The following is a 15,635-nucleotide window of genomic DNA, read 5'->3' on the forward strand; positions in this document are numbered from 1 at the left end:
AGACTACCTGCCAGGCATAATATCGAACCTGTGTGTGCACATCTTAGCTTACAAAGTGCTTTTACCCAGCAGGCTGGGGGCTCATAATCAAAGAAAATATGAACATAAATCTTGGACTTACTTTGAAAAGCATTAGACACACACTATTTTCTAGTTACAAAGTCATTCAGAGACCCAATAACATTAGAAAGATCCTTGGAATTAAGCGTCCTACCTCCTTAAAAAAGATTAAATCCAAATCTAAGATTGGCCAGGCATCAGGAGGAGGACTAGGACTGAGCCTAGGAATCTTTCATTCTAAGCTACCTCATTCTACAAAAGATGAGTCAACAAGGGAAGTAGAAAAAATAACTTGTGTAGTTGAATCTAAACATCACAAATAAAACTCAACCTATGCGGTAGATTTTCATGGCGTGGCTTTGCATTTTTATAGTACAAAAGTAAAACCTACTTATTCTAAAAAACTTTATAGAAGCATAAAGTAGCAGAAAAAATATATATAACTCATAATCCCAGCTTTAGGAAGTAACTATTGTTAACACTTTAGCTGACTTCTTTCCAGTTTTTCTTTTCATATCTAACTGCATCTTAACTGTTTCTCGGCCAAAAATTTTCCCTGAGGTAGAAGTTAGGATGACAGGAGAGGCAGAAGCTCTTCTATGGAGTGTCAGTATTTTGAGTGCAATGCTGTTGAATTTTGTCTGCAGATAATTTTAGTTACTCGGGTAATAGCTTCGTTTATAGCATAGATCCAGATCAGGTTAAATTTAGTTTGAATTTAGAATTAGAGAGCTATATTATAGTTACAGACAGGAGAGAAGGAACATCATGTTCCAAGTTAAAATAAGATGTCTGAATGTCACAATCTGGTCACACAGGAGCTCTGCAAAAGTCAGTGAAAAGAGACCTGAGGACTGTTATTGCTGAATTCTGAAGAAACAGGAGGCAGCATCATCTCAAAAGGACTCTCACTCAGTTCAGCAGTGACCAAGTGTGTGCCATAAGCAATGTCACAGGTAAAAACAAGCTGGTTAGCAGGCAAGAATTACAAAAGGGGGACTCTCACCTTTGGTTAAACATTAAATGACACTGTGTGTGCGTGTGTGTGTGTGTGTGTGTGCGTGTGTATACTCTTTATGTAGAATCCCTGAAATACAGTGATTTTCTATTCTTGAATGGAGATGACTAGTTAAGAGTTGGTTTTACTTCAGGTTCCTCAGAGAATAATTTTACTCTTTTTGGACTTCTAGAGTTACTGGTAACGTGCAATGCCCATGCATATCCTGTTCCCACAGGGGAAGAGGGACTCATTTCCTGTTGTTCGGGAAAGGTCTGTGTCTGCATCAAGTTAGGGGTTTCCACACTGGTTCTGACTCGCTGCTCCCCTCACTTCCCCCAGGAAAGGTATGGGATTGATGTTTCCCTGCACTTACCTACATGGTTGGCAGCCCCATTCTGCCGCTCATTTTCATCCACATGACATTTCTTCTTGGCAATCTTGTGGAGAATTGAAGCCTTTTCTCTGAACCTCCCTGAAGCAGGAAGGAGACACAATGAGAAAGAAGATAAAGAGTCTCAGGGCCAAGCAGGCATGTGGCCGCCTCAGTCATGCTGTACTAACAGCACGACCACTCCATTCTGTCCAACTCCAATGCACCAGGGCCTTCCTGAAGGGGACTTTCTTGACTTTGTAGATTTTTCAGCCCATTCCTATTTGAGAATCCCTTCCCTCCCCTCCAAGTTGCTCATAAAATTAACAAAAGCACCAAGCATCACTAAAGCTCCCCTACTGCTGAGCTCCAAAACAGGTCTAGAGAAAGAGAGCTGCTCTGGAGGCATGGCCATTTCTCTGGACTTAAACTCTCATCCCAGACCAGATTTTGACAATGCGCTGGGAAGGAAAGCCAAGCCCAGGGGTCCTCTGATTTGACTTCAGTTTTCAAACATTCACGTTTAGTATCCCTAATTCAAAAAGCCAAAATCTGAAATCCAAAACACCTGTGGTCCCCAGCATTTCAGATAAGGGATACTCAGCCTCTCTTATAATTAACATTGCTGTTTCTAAATGAGTCAGGAGCATGCATCAGGGCTTTCCAGATTAGCTGAGTCAGCTGCAATTAAGGCGTCAAGGAGGCAACTGATTCCATTTGTGGATTTAGGGCAAGGAAGGATCAACTGAGTGCAGCAAGTAATGTTGGTGATGAGACGCTTTGGGAACGGTGCCAGACATGCATGTTTATAGCAGCACAATTCACAGGTGAGAAATGGTGGAACTAACCCAAATGCCCATCAATCAACGAGTGGATAAGGAAACCATGGTATATATAAACATAAATATATATATATATAAAATGGAATACTATGTAGCCATAAAAAGGAATGAGTTAACAGAATTTGCAGTGACCGGGATGAGATTGGAGACTATTATTCTAAGTGATGCAACTCAGCAATGGAAAATAAACATTGTATGTTCTCACTGATATGTGGGAACTAAGCTATGAGGATGTAAAGGCATAAGAATGATACAATAGCCTTTGGGACTTGCGGGGAGGAGTGAGAGGGGGACGAGGGATAAAAGACTACAAATATGGTGCAGTGTACGTATGGGTGATGGGTGCACCAAAATCTCATAAATCACCACTAAAGAACTTACTCATGTAACCAAAGACCACCTGTACCCCAATAGCTTATGGAAAAATAAAAAAGAAAGGTACTAGAAAAAATGCCATTCTCAAAATAATCATTTTAAACAGCTGTGCTACAAGTGCATTGTTTAATTTCTTCTTCATTATTGACATAATTAATGGGCAAATGCATGCAATAAGCAACCAAAAAAAAAAAAAGCAGGCAAAAGTGCAGAGATTAGGGAAACAGCATTTTTCTTTTTTAATCCTTAAATTTCTTCCTTGGGAACATTTAAGATATAAAAAAAACCTCTCATTTTAAACTGATGATTGCCTAGATTCAGATACGACTGTCTCAAAACACCATAACCCCTACAGTTTTCCCACTAGGTATTTTTTTATTGACTGTGTTCCCTAGCAGAATATTAACAGGTGATCTCACTCTACTTTTCTACTTAGAACCAAACCAAACAAAAATGTTTCTCCCGGAGAGCTTCTTTTCCTAGGATAAAGCATGGCAGATAGGCACCCACAGCCCGTCTCCATGGTTTGGAATCATGGCATGTGGTCATAGTGATGACTTGTGTGACTGGCTGGGACTGACAGCACCTGTAAACTAGAGTCAGATCAATGGACTCCAGCAGTGAAAATGACACAAGCTGTGACCTTTTCTGCTCACGGCTCCATTAGTCACAAGCTTGGACATTGCCACAACAAAGGCAATCTCTAGGACATAAGTACCTTAGTCTAGGCAATGAATGCGCACCATTGAGTACACTCTCAAAAGAGGTAGGAAGAAAAACATTTCATGGAGAAAAAGAGGTCGGTGTGTGGCTTGGGCTGCCTAAGGAATGAAAAGGAAGGAAGAGGTGATGGGCGTGACTCCATCCGTGAGGAATATTGAAGGTCAGCATTAGCTTCACCATCCTGGAAGATAGCCTGAATTTGGTTGTTTCTATTTAATCTTCAAGAGAAACTCTGGGAAGAATAAGGAAAAGGAAAGAAAGCCTGGAGATTAGGAAAAGAAGGTGGTAAAGAAGAACAAGAAAGGATAGAAAAAAGAGAGAAAGAGGAATGCAAGGAAGGAGGAGGCCGGCAGGGGGTTGTGATTGTCTGGAGGTTGTCCAGGCTGTGTGAATGCAAGACACTTTTCTGGCTACCAAACTGTTTATCTAGTCTTATTAGGAGACTAGATAAACAGATAACAAGAGTGAGCTTCCGTACTCTGTAGCTCTCAGCCTAAAGAGGGGTTACTTCTTGCAGAAGATAACTCCAAAAAGTCCCAAATCAAGTGATTTTCCACCCAGAAGAGGAAAAAAAGAGGTTCTGAAACTTTACTGGAGATGAGGCTTCTACCAGTAAAACCATTCCATCATGGTCTCAAGGGCATTTTTTGAACTTAGAATATCCTGCCACTCTAAGAAAGATAGATGATCAATATTTGCTATTTTAAAATTAAATGTAAAATAATAATAAAGCAGGAAAGCATTCAGAAGCAGAAACAAATAGGTCAGTGGAAATTAAACCTGAAAGAACCCAACTCAAATAATGTCCTAAAGTCATGAATCATGCCAGAGAAAATATTGGATAGGAACCAGCTAATCACATATTGCTTGTGGTTATAAGACTTTTCAGAGTTAAGGTGTGTGCCAGAGAAAAATGATAAGGAAAGGGACCCAAAAGCATGGAAGGGGAGCCATGCCCTTTTCCAGGAAGCATCTTTCAGAACAGTGTTGGCCACTGGCACTCATGGGCTGGTCTTCCCCAAATCTCCAAGGAAAATCTAGGAGAACAGGGTAGGAGATAACCCTAGAATTGGAATTTTATAGGTTCTCAAATATTTTACAGGCCAGTGAGACTGCATGTTACTCTTTTCACTGCAGCAGCACCTCAGGTTTTCTGCACGATTGAATGGTAGGAGGGATTAGCCTTATTTGTATCCTCTTTGGGACCTAGCCTTAGGGGCAGCAAGGCAAAGCAGCAAGACTGGTGGGGAATTGTCTTCTCCACAGACCTCTCCAACTTCTTCAATTCAGCCTTTCCCCTAGGTGATTCTTTGTCCCAACTAATATGACCTGGGGAAGAATTTCCTGTCTTCCACTTCTACAATAATTGCAACCCTTTCTGAGTAGCAATTCCTAGGCCCTTGCTGTTTATCAGAGGCCATTGAAACATGTAATGGGTATTAAAAAAGGGAAGGGAAAGGAAAGGAAAGGACAGTTCATTGGACCATCCAAGAACTGTATGAGATGGATGCTCTTTTTATCTCCATTTTTTCTCTTTTTGTCCCATCATTACGTCATTCCATGACGTAAGTGCTGACAACGGCTGCTCCGTAGCCTAGAAGGATTTTCCCTTAAAGACTAGTTTCTAGAAAGGGAGCAGTTGAGGGCCCACCTTCAGAATGTGACACACATGTGTAATCCTTCGGGGGGCGGGGTGGGGCAGAGCGAGACAAAGCCAGATTCGCCAATTACAGCCCACTGGACACCCCTGGGATCGACACAGGGCACCTTTTGAGAAATGCTGTGAGGATGAAGCTAACAGATACACGTGAGCATGAAGGACCTGGGGCAGAAGCCAGCAGAGAAACTGCGAGTTTTGAAGTGATCCTCTCTGCCTTGGGGTAGGAAGACATGGCACCTTCAGGACCTGTTCATCCCCAACTCACAAGCTAGAAAGAACAGCAACAGGGTGTGTGTGTGTGTTGGGACAGCACAGTTTGATAGTTAAATGGAGGCTAAGTGGATGTGATGAGAGGCAGGTAGATCTGAGTTCAACCCCTAGCTCTCTCAGTGTCTCTGCTGAGTGATGGGTGAGTGTCTAAATACTTCTGGGCTTTAGTTCTCCCATCTGTTAAGCAGGGATTCCAGTGGCATTGGTAGAGTTACTGGTGACATACTACCTCCATACATGCCCTGTACTCATTTTCTCATTTTCTGTCATCCAGGGAAGAGCTTAGCTGCAGGGGTCTTCTGTGAGAAAATGTGGGTAAAGGGCTTATCACAATGTGTGGCACTGAAAGAACTCTAAATAAGAGGAAAAATGAGAATCAAACAGAATCTCAGGGATAAGGGTGATGTGGCCCAGAGTCGCTCTAGGAGAATTGTTGCCATCTTCTCTTCTCTCAATCCACACAGGCTGAGCTAAATAATCAGCCACATTCAGACCCAGGAGTTGAAGCATACAGGGCCTTATTGGACTGGTATTCAGGTTTCAGTGAATCCCCCAAAACTGATTAGAAAAAGAATCATTTTACATCTTTCCGCAATTTAGAGGGTCAAGGTGATGGAGCTGGCTTTTTGGGCTTTAAACATGGATATCTCTGCAATCTTAAAATGGGAAGATGATGATCAGTTTTCCCCCATCACCTGCAGGACCAAAATTCAGACCAAAGAACTATTGCTCTGCAAAATGCATTTGCTCAAAAGAACCTCATGATGCACTAGGTTCTTCACCCCTCTCCACCGCAGGTTCACAATGAGTAAGGTGGAGATAAGAAGAGCATCCAGCTCACACAGTTCTTGGAAGGTCCAATGGGTTAATACCCATTGCATGTTTCAGTGGCCTCTGATAAACAGCAAGGGTTTAGGAACTGCTATTCAGAAAGGGTTGCTATTATTATGGAAGTGGAACACAGGAAATTCTTCTCCGAAATTACTGAAAACAAGATGGATATTTAAAATAGAACTGACGCCTAGCAGCCTCAGGTGCAGACCCTGGTGGTAAAAGGGATTGCTCAGATATTTTAGGCACAGATTCCAAGATATTTTAGGCACAGATTCCACCCTAAAGGGTGGCATAGAGGAACGAATCTAAGAAATGATTGTGTAACTTTGTGCTGGCGAAAAAGAATTATGATATTTTTGAGTACTTTTCAAGGTGAGTGAAGGAGTTATTTTTAACGTGTTTTGAGGCAACTTTAAAAAACAGACTCTCTTGTGGTCTAAACCCTTCAAGTGTTGTATTTTTATGTAGCTACAGATATTTGTATAGTTAAAAATCTCAGAAGTAGCAAACTGCTCAAATCGTGAGGCACCTACGTCAAAACCTAGTACACAATTTTAATATAGTTTAGCTTGGTCTGAAATTTGCAAAAGAGTACCAGCTGAGCGTCCTCAGAGGAGTGTGTGTTGAGGGGGTGGTAGGGAAGTGCGGAAGTAAAAGATAAAGCATAAGAGCTGAATGTGAATTTTAAAAAACAACCAGCAATCAAACTCCTTGACCACATCATTCTGACACAAAACAGAAGCTTCATGCTGCATGAAAAAACCACCTTTGGAGGGTCTGTTCACTCAAAGAAAATAAATGTAGTTTCTCTTCTGCTGTTTATTAAAACAGCCCCTTGGAAACTCCTTCCCATCTTTCCCACCAAGCCTATAATAGGCAAGGTTACAAATGGAATCCTTTGGGGGTGATGACCAGATTAGCTTCACGCTGCTACAGAACATTCTAAGCATCTGTAACACAGAAACAACAATGGGACAAAAGAGAGGGAAAGATGCAAAGAGAGTGGCCACACATACCTCAGTGAACAGACCAGGCCTTAGGAGAAGAAAGGAAAAAATAACACAGGAGGAAAAACTAGGAAACAGCCTTTTAAAATCTATTTTTGTGTTTTCAGTTCTGCCTTTCTTGTCTCTTTCTTTGAAGTTTATGGCTTGGCAGGTAGCTTAAAAAGCAAAAGTGTGCCTGAACTTTCCTCCCCTTTATTCCTTGTCCTTTTTTTTTTTTCCTGGAAGCAGATATTTAAGTTAGGCAGATTGGCCATCATCACTCTTAGAAGGCTTGCAAAAGAACTGATGCAGCACCGTGAAGTTATCCTGGTTCCCCTTTTTTCCTTCACGCCCCACATGCCATCTACCAGCAAATCTGGCGTCTCTATTTTTAAAAGTTTTCAGAATCTGACCACTTCTTCCTTCCACCCCTTTCCCACTCCCTACTCCACACGCCCACCCAACCAGCACCAAGTCACGCAGGAATAATTCTGCTGGTCTGAGTCTCCCTCTTCTACCCTTCCCTCTCTGGCCCCTGGCAAGTTTCATTCCAGCATCTTTAGTGATTAATAAAACAGAGCATGACACTTCTCTGCAAAATCCTGCACTGGGTCCCCAGGTCAAAGTGAAAGCCAAAGTCTTACTGATTCTGTCCAGTAAAGCTCATCCTGACTGCACTGACCTTGTGCCCTACCCCTCTCCTCTCACTGCTCCAGCCATGCTGGTCTCTTGGCTCTTGAAAACCCTGTGCACCATCTCACCTCTGTGCCATAGCATTGTCTGGTCCCTCTACCTGGAGTATTCTTCCCCCAAAGGGCCACTGAGCTTGTTCAAACGTCACCTCATTGAGGCTTCTCTGAGGAGCATATTTAAATGTGTACCTTCTCTCTCCAGCATTTCTTATCCCAGGTTTATTTGCTCTAAAGTAGTTATCACCATCTAATATACTCTATCATTATGACTATAGATGGTTTGGTGTTTTTCACTGGCAGAGACAAGCTTCAAAAGGGCAAGGCTTTTCACTGGTTTTGTTCACTGCTGTATCTCCAGCATCAGATTGGGCTCAACAAATCCTTGCGTTCATGGTTTCTATACTAGTAGATGAGGTTATGACTCTGTAATGTGCTTCCAGTCGGCAAATGACCCAGAGTAAATGTCTTTAGGGCCTCCAAACCCATGGCCCCAGTAGAGCTGAGTGTCTACCTATGAGATCTCAGGACTTTCTAGAGGTAAATAGGAGAAAAACGGGGTACACCAGGTGTTTATACTATAGTGGTGGAAGGCAGGGGAGACACATCAGTTGTCCCCCTCTACATATTTCCAGGGCCAGCAAGGTGCGTGTGCAAAGGAGCCCTTTTCATGGGACAGGAGATTTGGTGAACCCCGTACAGAGCAGGGCAGGGAAAACTGGGCCTTGGCTCCTTGTCTTTTATTAAGCTGCCCCTCATTCATCAAAGCCTAACTCAATGTCCAACCTGAAGGTTTCTCTGCACACACCCCTCTTTTCCAAGTGGAAACCCATCATTCTCATGGCACTTTATACATGTCACAGCCCTTGTTTCAGCTTGCTGTCCACACATCTGCTTTCCCCAGCAGCAAGCAGTCTTCTCTGGGAAAGGGATCTTTCCTCCGTCATCTTTAGTATCCTTGGACAAGTGTCCTAGGATCACACCTCACCCATCACAGGCCTCCACTGTCCTGCAGTGAAGCTCTCACTATCATCAGCTCTTCCTGATAGTCAATTTTCCTTTCAAGCTAGTACAAGTCACATATCAACACACTGCAAATAGTAAGCAAACCCGTGCTATGTACTGGGCTGTATTTGGTGAATAATATAGATCCGGCTGGTACCCTTGTAGAGTTCATAGCCTAAAGTGAGAAAGACACTTCGGATTTGTGCTCTGATGGATGCTGGAGGCCTTCGTAGGAGGGTATGGAGGCTCAGAGAATAATAGTGAAAGTTCCTCCACACAAGATGCCACCTAGCAACTAGAAGAAACAAATCCTCTTTTATTCTACCAACTGTCTTATGGGAACAGTTAATTCACCTAATAGAGGCAGGCTTAATTTTTATTCTTAAAAGCAATATTTTAAAGAAATTTCTATTTCTTAAAAATACAAATTTCATCTTAAACGAAACTACTAAGAACATAGAATTTTATTTATTTCCAAATCTGTTTTTGAGGTATAACCTCTAATTTTTTTTCTAATTTCTGTGAAGCATGATGCAAACCACTGATGCAAATTTCTGTGAAGCATGATGCAAACCACAGGGCCACACTGATACTAGAAAAATAAAATTACTCTTGTAATATTTATAAAGTGTCTTTAGTAAATATTTTGTTAACAAACCATATAATAGAGAAGATTAACAACATTTAATTGTCATATTAGATTTATAGATACAATCATAGGACTAGTTTCTGTAATAAATGAGAATATATACATGATTGTACCTCAAGCGGTGACCAAACTCATTATGTAATGAAATGGGGCAGCTGAATTTTTTTTATTAAGACCCTTTTTCCCCATTCGTGTCTGCTTAGCATAAAAAAAGACTATTTTCCTCATTTCCTCTACACTCATTAATTGGAATTCTGAAAATAATACCTATTTATTTATTTACATAGTATAAATGTGTATTTCTTTTATTCTATGGGTCCATTATTTATTTGGTTAATTAAATTGTTTCAGCCTAGACCCTGGGAGCTCTTTCAGATTAGATTCTGTGTTCAGTCAACATGCTTCATCCTTTTTAAAGCATTTATTTATTTTCTGGCATCACAAGATGTTTCAGTATCATTTTGTATGTTTCCTGGTTCAGCACTTGGAAGTAATCACTTCTCCAGAAGCACTGACTTCTTTTACTGGAAAATGGTATCTAGAAACCAAGATCTGAGAACTATGTGTGCTTATGGCTACTAAGATGTCATTGCTCCTAGGCTTTCTTAGTGGGCAGAGCTAAGAAAAGATATGCATGTATATGGAATCATGCATACATATATACATTGGTATTTATTTCCGTAGCTATAGCTGTCTTTATCTATTTATGACTTTTGTGCTTTAATTGTAATAGAAGTAACCAGTATATTTTTTCTAGCAGCTTTGTGCTCCATTTAAATAATTGTGTTCCATTTAAATAATTGCTTCATTTGAAAGCTATCCAGATGCAAATGGTAAATGACAAATCCAGTGCCATCTTTTTATATGGTTACTCACATGTGCCCATTCAGGCTTTCTTTAATAATGTTCTAGAAGAATGACCTTTGTGGCCACCTATAAAGGATGGATCAGCCCAAACGTGAATTGGTTCTACCATCTTTCCTAGCACGGTCACCTTATTGTTAGAAATAAGAACATGCTTTTGTAATTGGTCTCTCAGTTTTTCAGTTGCATCTCCTGCATCCTCCCAATTTACCCTTCACATGGCTTGGAATTCTCCACACTTCTTGTTTTATTTCTTTTTAAGAAACTTAAAGAATTTGTCTTATTCTTTTTCAAGATTCTGCTTTAGGCATCTCATCCTTTTGGAAGCCTTTCTTGAGTCCCTCTCTTCCAACATAGCCCCTGATACCCATCCCATTATGGCACTTTTCATAGAGCCTCAAATGTGTTTTACTGACCCTCTCCCCAGCTAGACTGTGGGGCTCTCAAGGATAAGGATGCTGTTCTTCATCTGTGCCCTCAATGCTCACTGTTGAGGCTAGTCCTCAGAAGTGTTTGTGAATATAGCAACATTAACACAAACAACAAAGACATTAGTGGATGTGAGTGTGAGAAGGTGCTCAGATTTTTCACAATAGGAAGTGATATTCTGAGCTTACCTTCCTTTCTAGGGGTAGGGAAAGAAGGAAAGCCTAGAAAGGCACTGTGGGAAACTTGCCAGATTTTCTGCTTGGTTAATGCTGTGGTTAAGTTTCCTAAGTCTAATAGCATTTATAGTTAATGTTTATCTATTTTCATATCCCCTCCTTTTAAAAAACAAGATAATCTAATTGAGTTCAGATGTAATTGATATTTTACAAACAAACGAAAAACCTCCCAGCAATCAGCTTGCAGAACATGATGTTTCAGGAAAAGGACCAACTTATTAATCGTGGCTGACTCTGACGCTGTTTGAGAGCTGATGTTCTTTATCATTTTAAGACACCTGATTCATTGTTTTAGGAACTTAATCTTTTGAACATTTTGATCTCACATATACAGATACAAATGGATCACACAAAGAAATTCTCAGGGGTTTGTCTGATGCTCACTCAGACTTGGAGTTCTGAGCCAGGTGGAGCCTGCTGGACAGAAGCTTTAAATGTCTCCTTTTGTTCCCATCCCTGGAACTCTCTGAATGTCTAAGAGATAAGCGAATGAAGAATCACTTTACTAAAAAGGAAGACCTCATATCCTAAGACCTGCCAGCATTTAACCCAACTACCTCCTAATGGGCATAAAATTTCTCTTTAGAGTCAATTTGTCAAAGCCCATATTTTGGGTATGTCTCTCTGCAAGTGGGTTGTGACATTATTCATTTGGGGAGTTTTGATCTGATTTATTGCATCTGGAAAATAGTAGGTGCTCAAGAAATATGTGTTGAAAGGTTATGACGACCTATATATAAAAAACAGAATCAGACAAAATAGTTCTTTCTTTTGAGGAACCTATATATTGCCCAATCACTTATTTTATTATAAAGTGGAAGATTTTATGTTTGGCTAACATGTATTCAGTGGTTGACCGTATTTTGTGAACATACAGCATCTCTTGACCCCTAGATTTCATATGTCTATGAATTGTCACTTAATCTGAGTTAAGTTTCTATTTTTATTTTAGTCCTCAACTTTACATTGTAATCTGGTACCTGTAAATCTCATTTGAAATGTGAGTTAGCAGCAGAAGTGCTGGCACATGCTGAGAGTCCTTAACTAAAGGCTTAGAGGCCCATGACTAAAATGACATAATTTGGTTCACTTCAGCTCTAATCAAAAGAGAAACTTACCATGCCTAATTGAACATGCCAACCACCGAGTATAACAAATTCCCACCTTATTTAAAAAAAAAAAGAGAGAGAAAGCTTCATGAGTTGGGGGGGATTATGTTATTAATTTAAAATAACAGTATTCAAGTTTGACTGATGAAGGCAACTTAAATCTTCATCTCTAGAGATGTCAAAAACACACAAAAAGAAGCATCCACAATTTGCCTTCTGCTGCCATTTAACACCTTCTACATATGCAGTGTGACAAAATCTGCCTCTCTTTGCCAAGTCCAATCTTTCTGCTTTTACTGCTGACAGTTTAGATGATGAAAATAAGATGCAATGAAGTTTGAAAAGCTGGATGTATTCTAATTAAAAGAATTCCTTGGTCCTGTTTTCAGGAAGACTGTGGCTTTACCCACACAGCTGGTTTGGTCTTTCTATCAGACCTGATGCTGGTTACTAGCTGGTTAGTCTGGTTATGTGCACAGACTAGGCTGCTGTCTTCCTAAGATCCAGCCCCAGGGAGATGTTTATAAGAATACATCTCTGAAGCAGTAATGTGGCTAGTACTGGTTCAATAAATTTTTTTTTTGACAAGGCCCAGCCTTACAGAGAACATCTATTCAAGTACCCAGAAAAATCCTCTGATTATGAAAGTTTGAACTGCATGAGCTAAACTAAAACTTGGAATGAATGAAAGATAACATGATATCAGAAATGGTGTCTGTGCACAATAGGAGTTCCCTGCTTTGGTAACTGCAAGGTAGAAAGCCAACTTGCAGTGTGCTTCTCAGTCTTTCTGTAGGGAAAGCAATGATCTTGAGGTACGAAGGGCACATGTTGCCATAGAAATTGCATATTCTGTGTAGGAGATTAACCCTGTCATTTAATTTAGAGAGGTCAAATACCTTTATCATAACTGCACCCTGTATTTAACCGAACTTTGGAAAACTCAGGTTTCTAAAACAAGTGGATTAGAAGGTAGTTATATTACAAAGGCTTATGTGCTTTGTAATGAAGTCAATTTGAATCTCTCTTCAAAGGATTTATTTAAATTTACTGTTTGAGGCCCCAAGAGGTGGCTCATGCCTGTAATCCTAACACTTTGGGAGGCTAAGGTGAGCAGATCACTTGAGATCAAGAATTCGAGACCAGCCTGGTCAACATGGTGAAACCCCATCTCTACTAAAAATGGAAAAATTAGCTGGGTGCAGTGGTGCCTGCCTATAATCCCAGCTATCTGGAAGGCTGAGGCAGGAGAATCGCTGGAACCCAGGAGGCAGAGGTGGCAGTGAGCCAAGATTGTGCCACTGCACTCTAGCCTGGTGACAGAGACTCTACCTCAAAAAAAAAAAAAAGAAAAAAAAAAAAACCTGTTTGAGGTTCTCTCATTCATTGCTACTGGGAGCATAAATTGGTGCAATTCTTTTGGAGGATAATTTGACAAATATCTTTCAAATTTTAATTTTCAGAAATTTATTTTATATGTTAATGCCTTTTACTCAGTATAATGTGCTCGATGGGCAAAGAGGATACTCATGTAGTATTGTTGTAATAAGTAAATAAATAAACAAGAAATGAAATGTCCTAAGTGTTCATCAACAGGGGACTGATTTAACCAACCATGCAGTGAAATCCTAAGTAGTCGTTAAAATGAATGAAAGTCTGACTGTGCTGATGTGGAAAGATCTCCAAGATACAATTAGTAACAAAAGCCAGGTTAGAAAAGAAACTGATAAAACTGGGCGTCTCTAGGGAATAAATGGATCTGGGGTAGGAAGGAGACTCACTCTTACTGTCTTTCCTAATATAGTGTTTGCTTTTTACTTCTGTGTGCATGTAATGTTTTTATAACAAAAATAGTTACAATTATTTTATGATTTAAGATTTCTACTGTGGTAAATGTTTGGATTTGTAACTAAAAGGGAATATCTATTTTTCATCATTTTAAAGGTCTATTTCACGAATGTAATAGCACATTAGGAACTATCTAATGTACTGTTCGCTATATTTAACCATATTAATAAAGACTTGGGCTATGAACTAGATCAAACAATATACAAGCCTTTTATTTCAGATGCTGTGACCCAGGAATCTACCTACCATAGTCTTGGTGGCAGCTTACTCAAAATGCAAGGTCAAGTTTTTATAGGGTTTAAGTAGACTGCAGACCAGTGTCTACCATTACACTTAATAGAAGGTACCAGGACAGAATCTTGAGCATGGCGAAAGAAGGGCATCAAAGTGCCAGTAACTGAACACTCTTTGGATAGAGGCTTCCCTGGTTTCTCCAGAGAAAGGGACTTACTCCCTTCTGAGGCAGGCCATTCCATCTTTGGATATGTCTCTAGGAGAGGTCTTCCTATGCTGGGCTGAACTCTCTGTCTCTGAACTGAGGAAGGCTGATGTACTTCCCCAATCAGCTAGACTTAAGAGGATCCCCAAAACTCCCCTCTGCTGGAAAGACAGACCCTACTTTACCATGGTAAGCTGCCCATGGGACCAATTTCAAGCAAGAGGCTATAGTAACAGCTTCTAAAACATTTTCAAGTTGTTTCTTAACTACATGCTATATCCTTGTTCACATCAGCAGAGCTTCCAGGTCATTCATCAAGAGCCAGACCCTCATATCCAGATGGCCCTGAACATCCCCAACCTGATTCAATCTCCCACTCCTGACATCAGTAAATCTCCTAGATCCTTCACCTTGTTTTCTGAAAATTCTCTTTGTCTTCTTGCTCCTACTGAAACTTGACTATTTCCTGAAGGCCCCTTTTCTCCTGTAGCCCTTGAAAGTGGCAGCTGCCTGCTCCTCCAAACATCCTGCTCTCCATCCTGCCCTTTCTTATTGCTTCTAGACAATGTCTCCTCCCTCCTTGGAAGCACAAACCAGTAACTTCACCCTTTCTACCCAAGCTGACTTCCTGGTCTCCCTCCATTAGTTCCTGAAGATTGTAGAACCTAGCTCACTATTTTCTTCTCTGCCCTTACTCCTGTCCCCATCTGTGATGACTTTTTGTAGGTAAGCCCTGCGACACCTGGCTCCTTACCTTAGTGCCTTCACCTACTCACTCCCAGCTCCCTTTGTCCTGATCCACCCACTCCTGTGGTCAGTCCCTACACCTCATCACCCGCAATATCTGCACCACTTCCAAAACCCCAATTCAATATTAAGTTTTTGGGGAGTCAAAAAGCCCCCAATGTGAAGCATCTCACTTTCTGTCCATCACTCTTTTTTCTCTACTATAATGGTTCTTTGATCTTACTGGTCAATTCACTGATGCTCTCACCTTTTCACTGTCTTTCTTTGAACATGTTCTTCACTAGGCTCTGGAGACATCATTCTCTCCTGGTTTTCTTTCCACCTCAGTCTCCTTTGCTGGGCCTCCCCTTTCTTCCAAGACTCTAGACTTTGGAGTCCCCAGGGCTCAATTCTTGGCTTTCTCTTCTCTATTAATTAGCTAGGTATTATAGTCCAGTTCTGTAGCTTTAAATAACATGTATATTTTAGGACTCCCACATTTACATCTGCAGCTCTGCCTG

The 15,635-nt window shown here is 40.7% G+C and overlaps 1 protein-coding gene across 3 annotated transcripts in view; it reads right to left on the minus strand.

The window, feature by feature from the left end:
• SLC24A2 (solute carrier family 24 member 2) overlaps positions 1–15,635 on the minus strand; it is a 281,759-nt gene that overhangs the window by 73,077 nt on the left and 193,047 nt on the right. For all 3 annotated transcript variants that reach the window (XM_008997580.5, XM_035306629.3, XM_008997571.5), the window contains one exon: positions 1,434–1,532. In XM_008997580.5, coding sequence (XP_008995828.1) covers positions 1,434–1,532 — 99 coding nt within the window. The remainder of the gene's footprint in view (positions 1–1,433; positions 1,533–15,635) is intronic.

Source organism: Callithrix jacchus, chromosome 1 (genome assembly GCF_049354715.1).
Source record: "Callithrix jacchus isolate 240 chromosome 1, calJac240_pri, whole genome shotgun sequence".
In the NCBI taxonomy this organism is placed as follows: domain Eukaryota; kingdom Metazoa; phylum Chordata; class Mammalia; order Primates; family Cebidae; genus Callithrix; species Callithrix jacchus.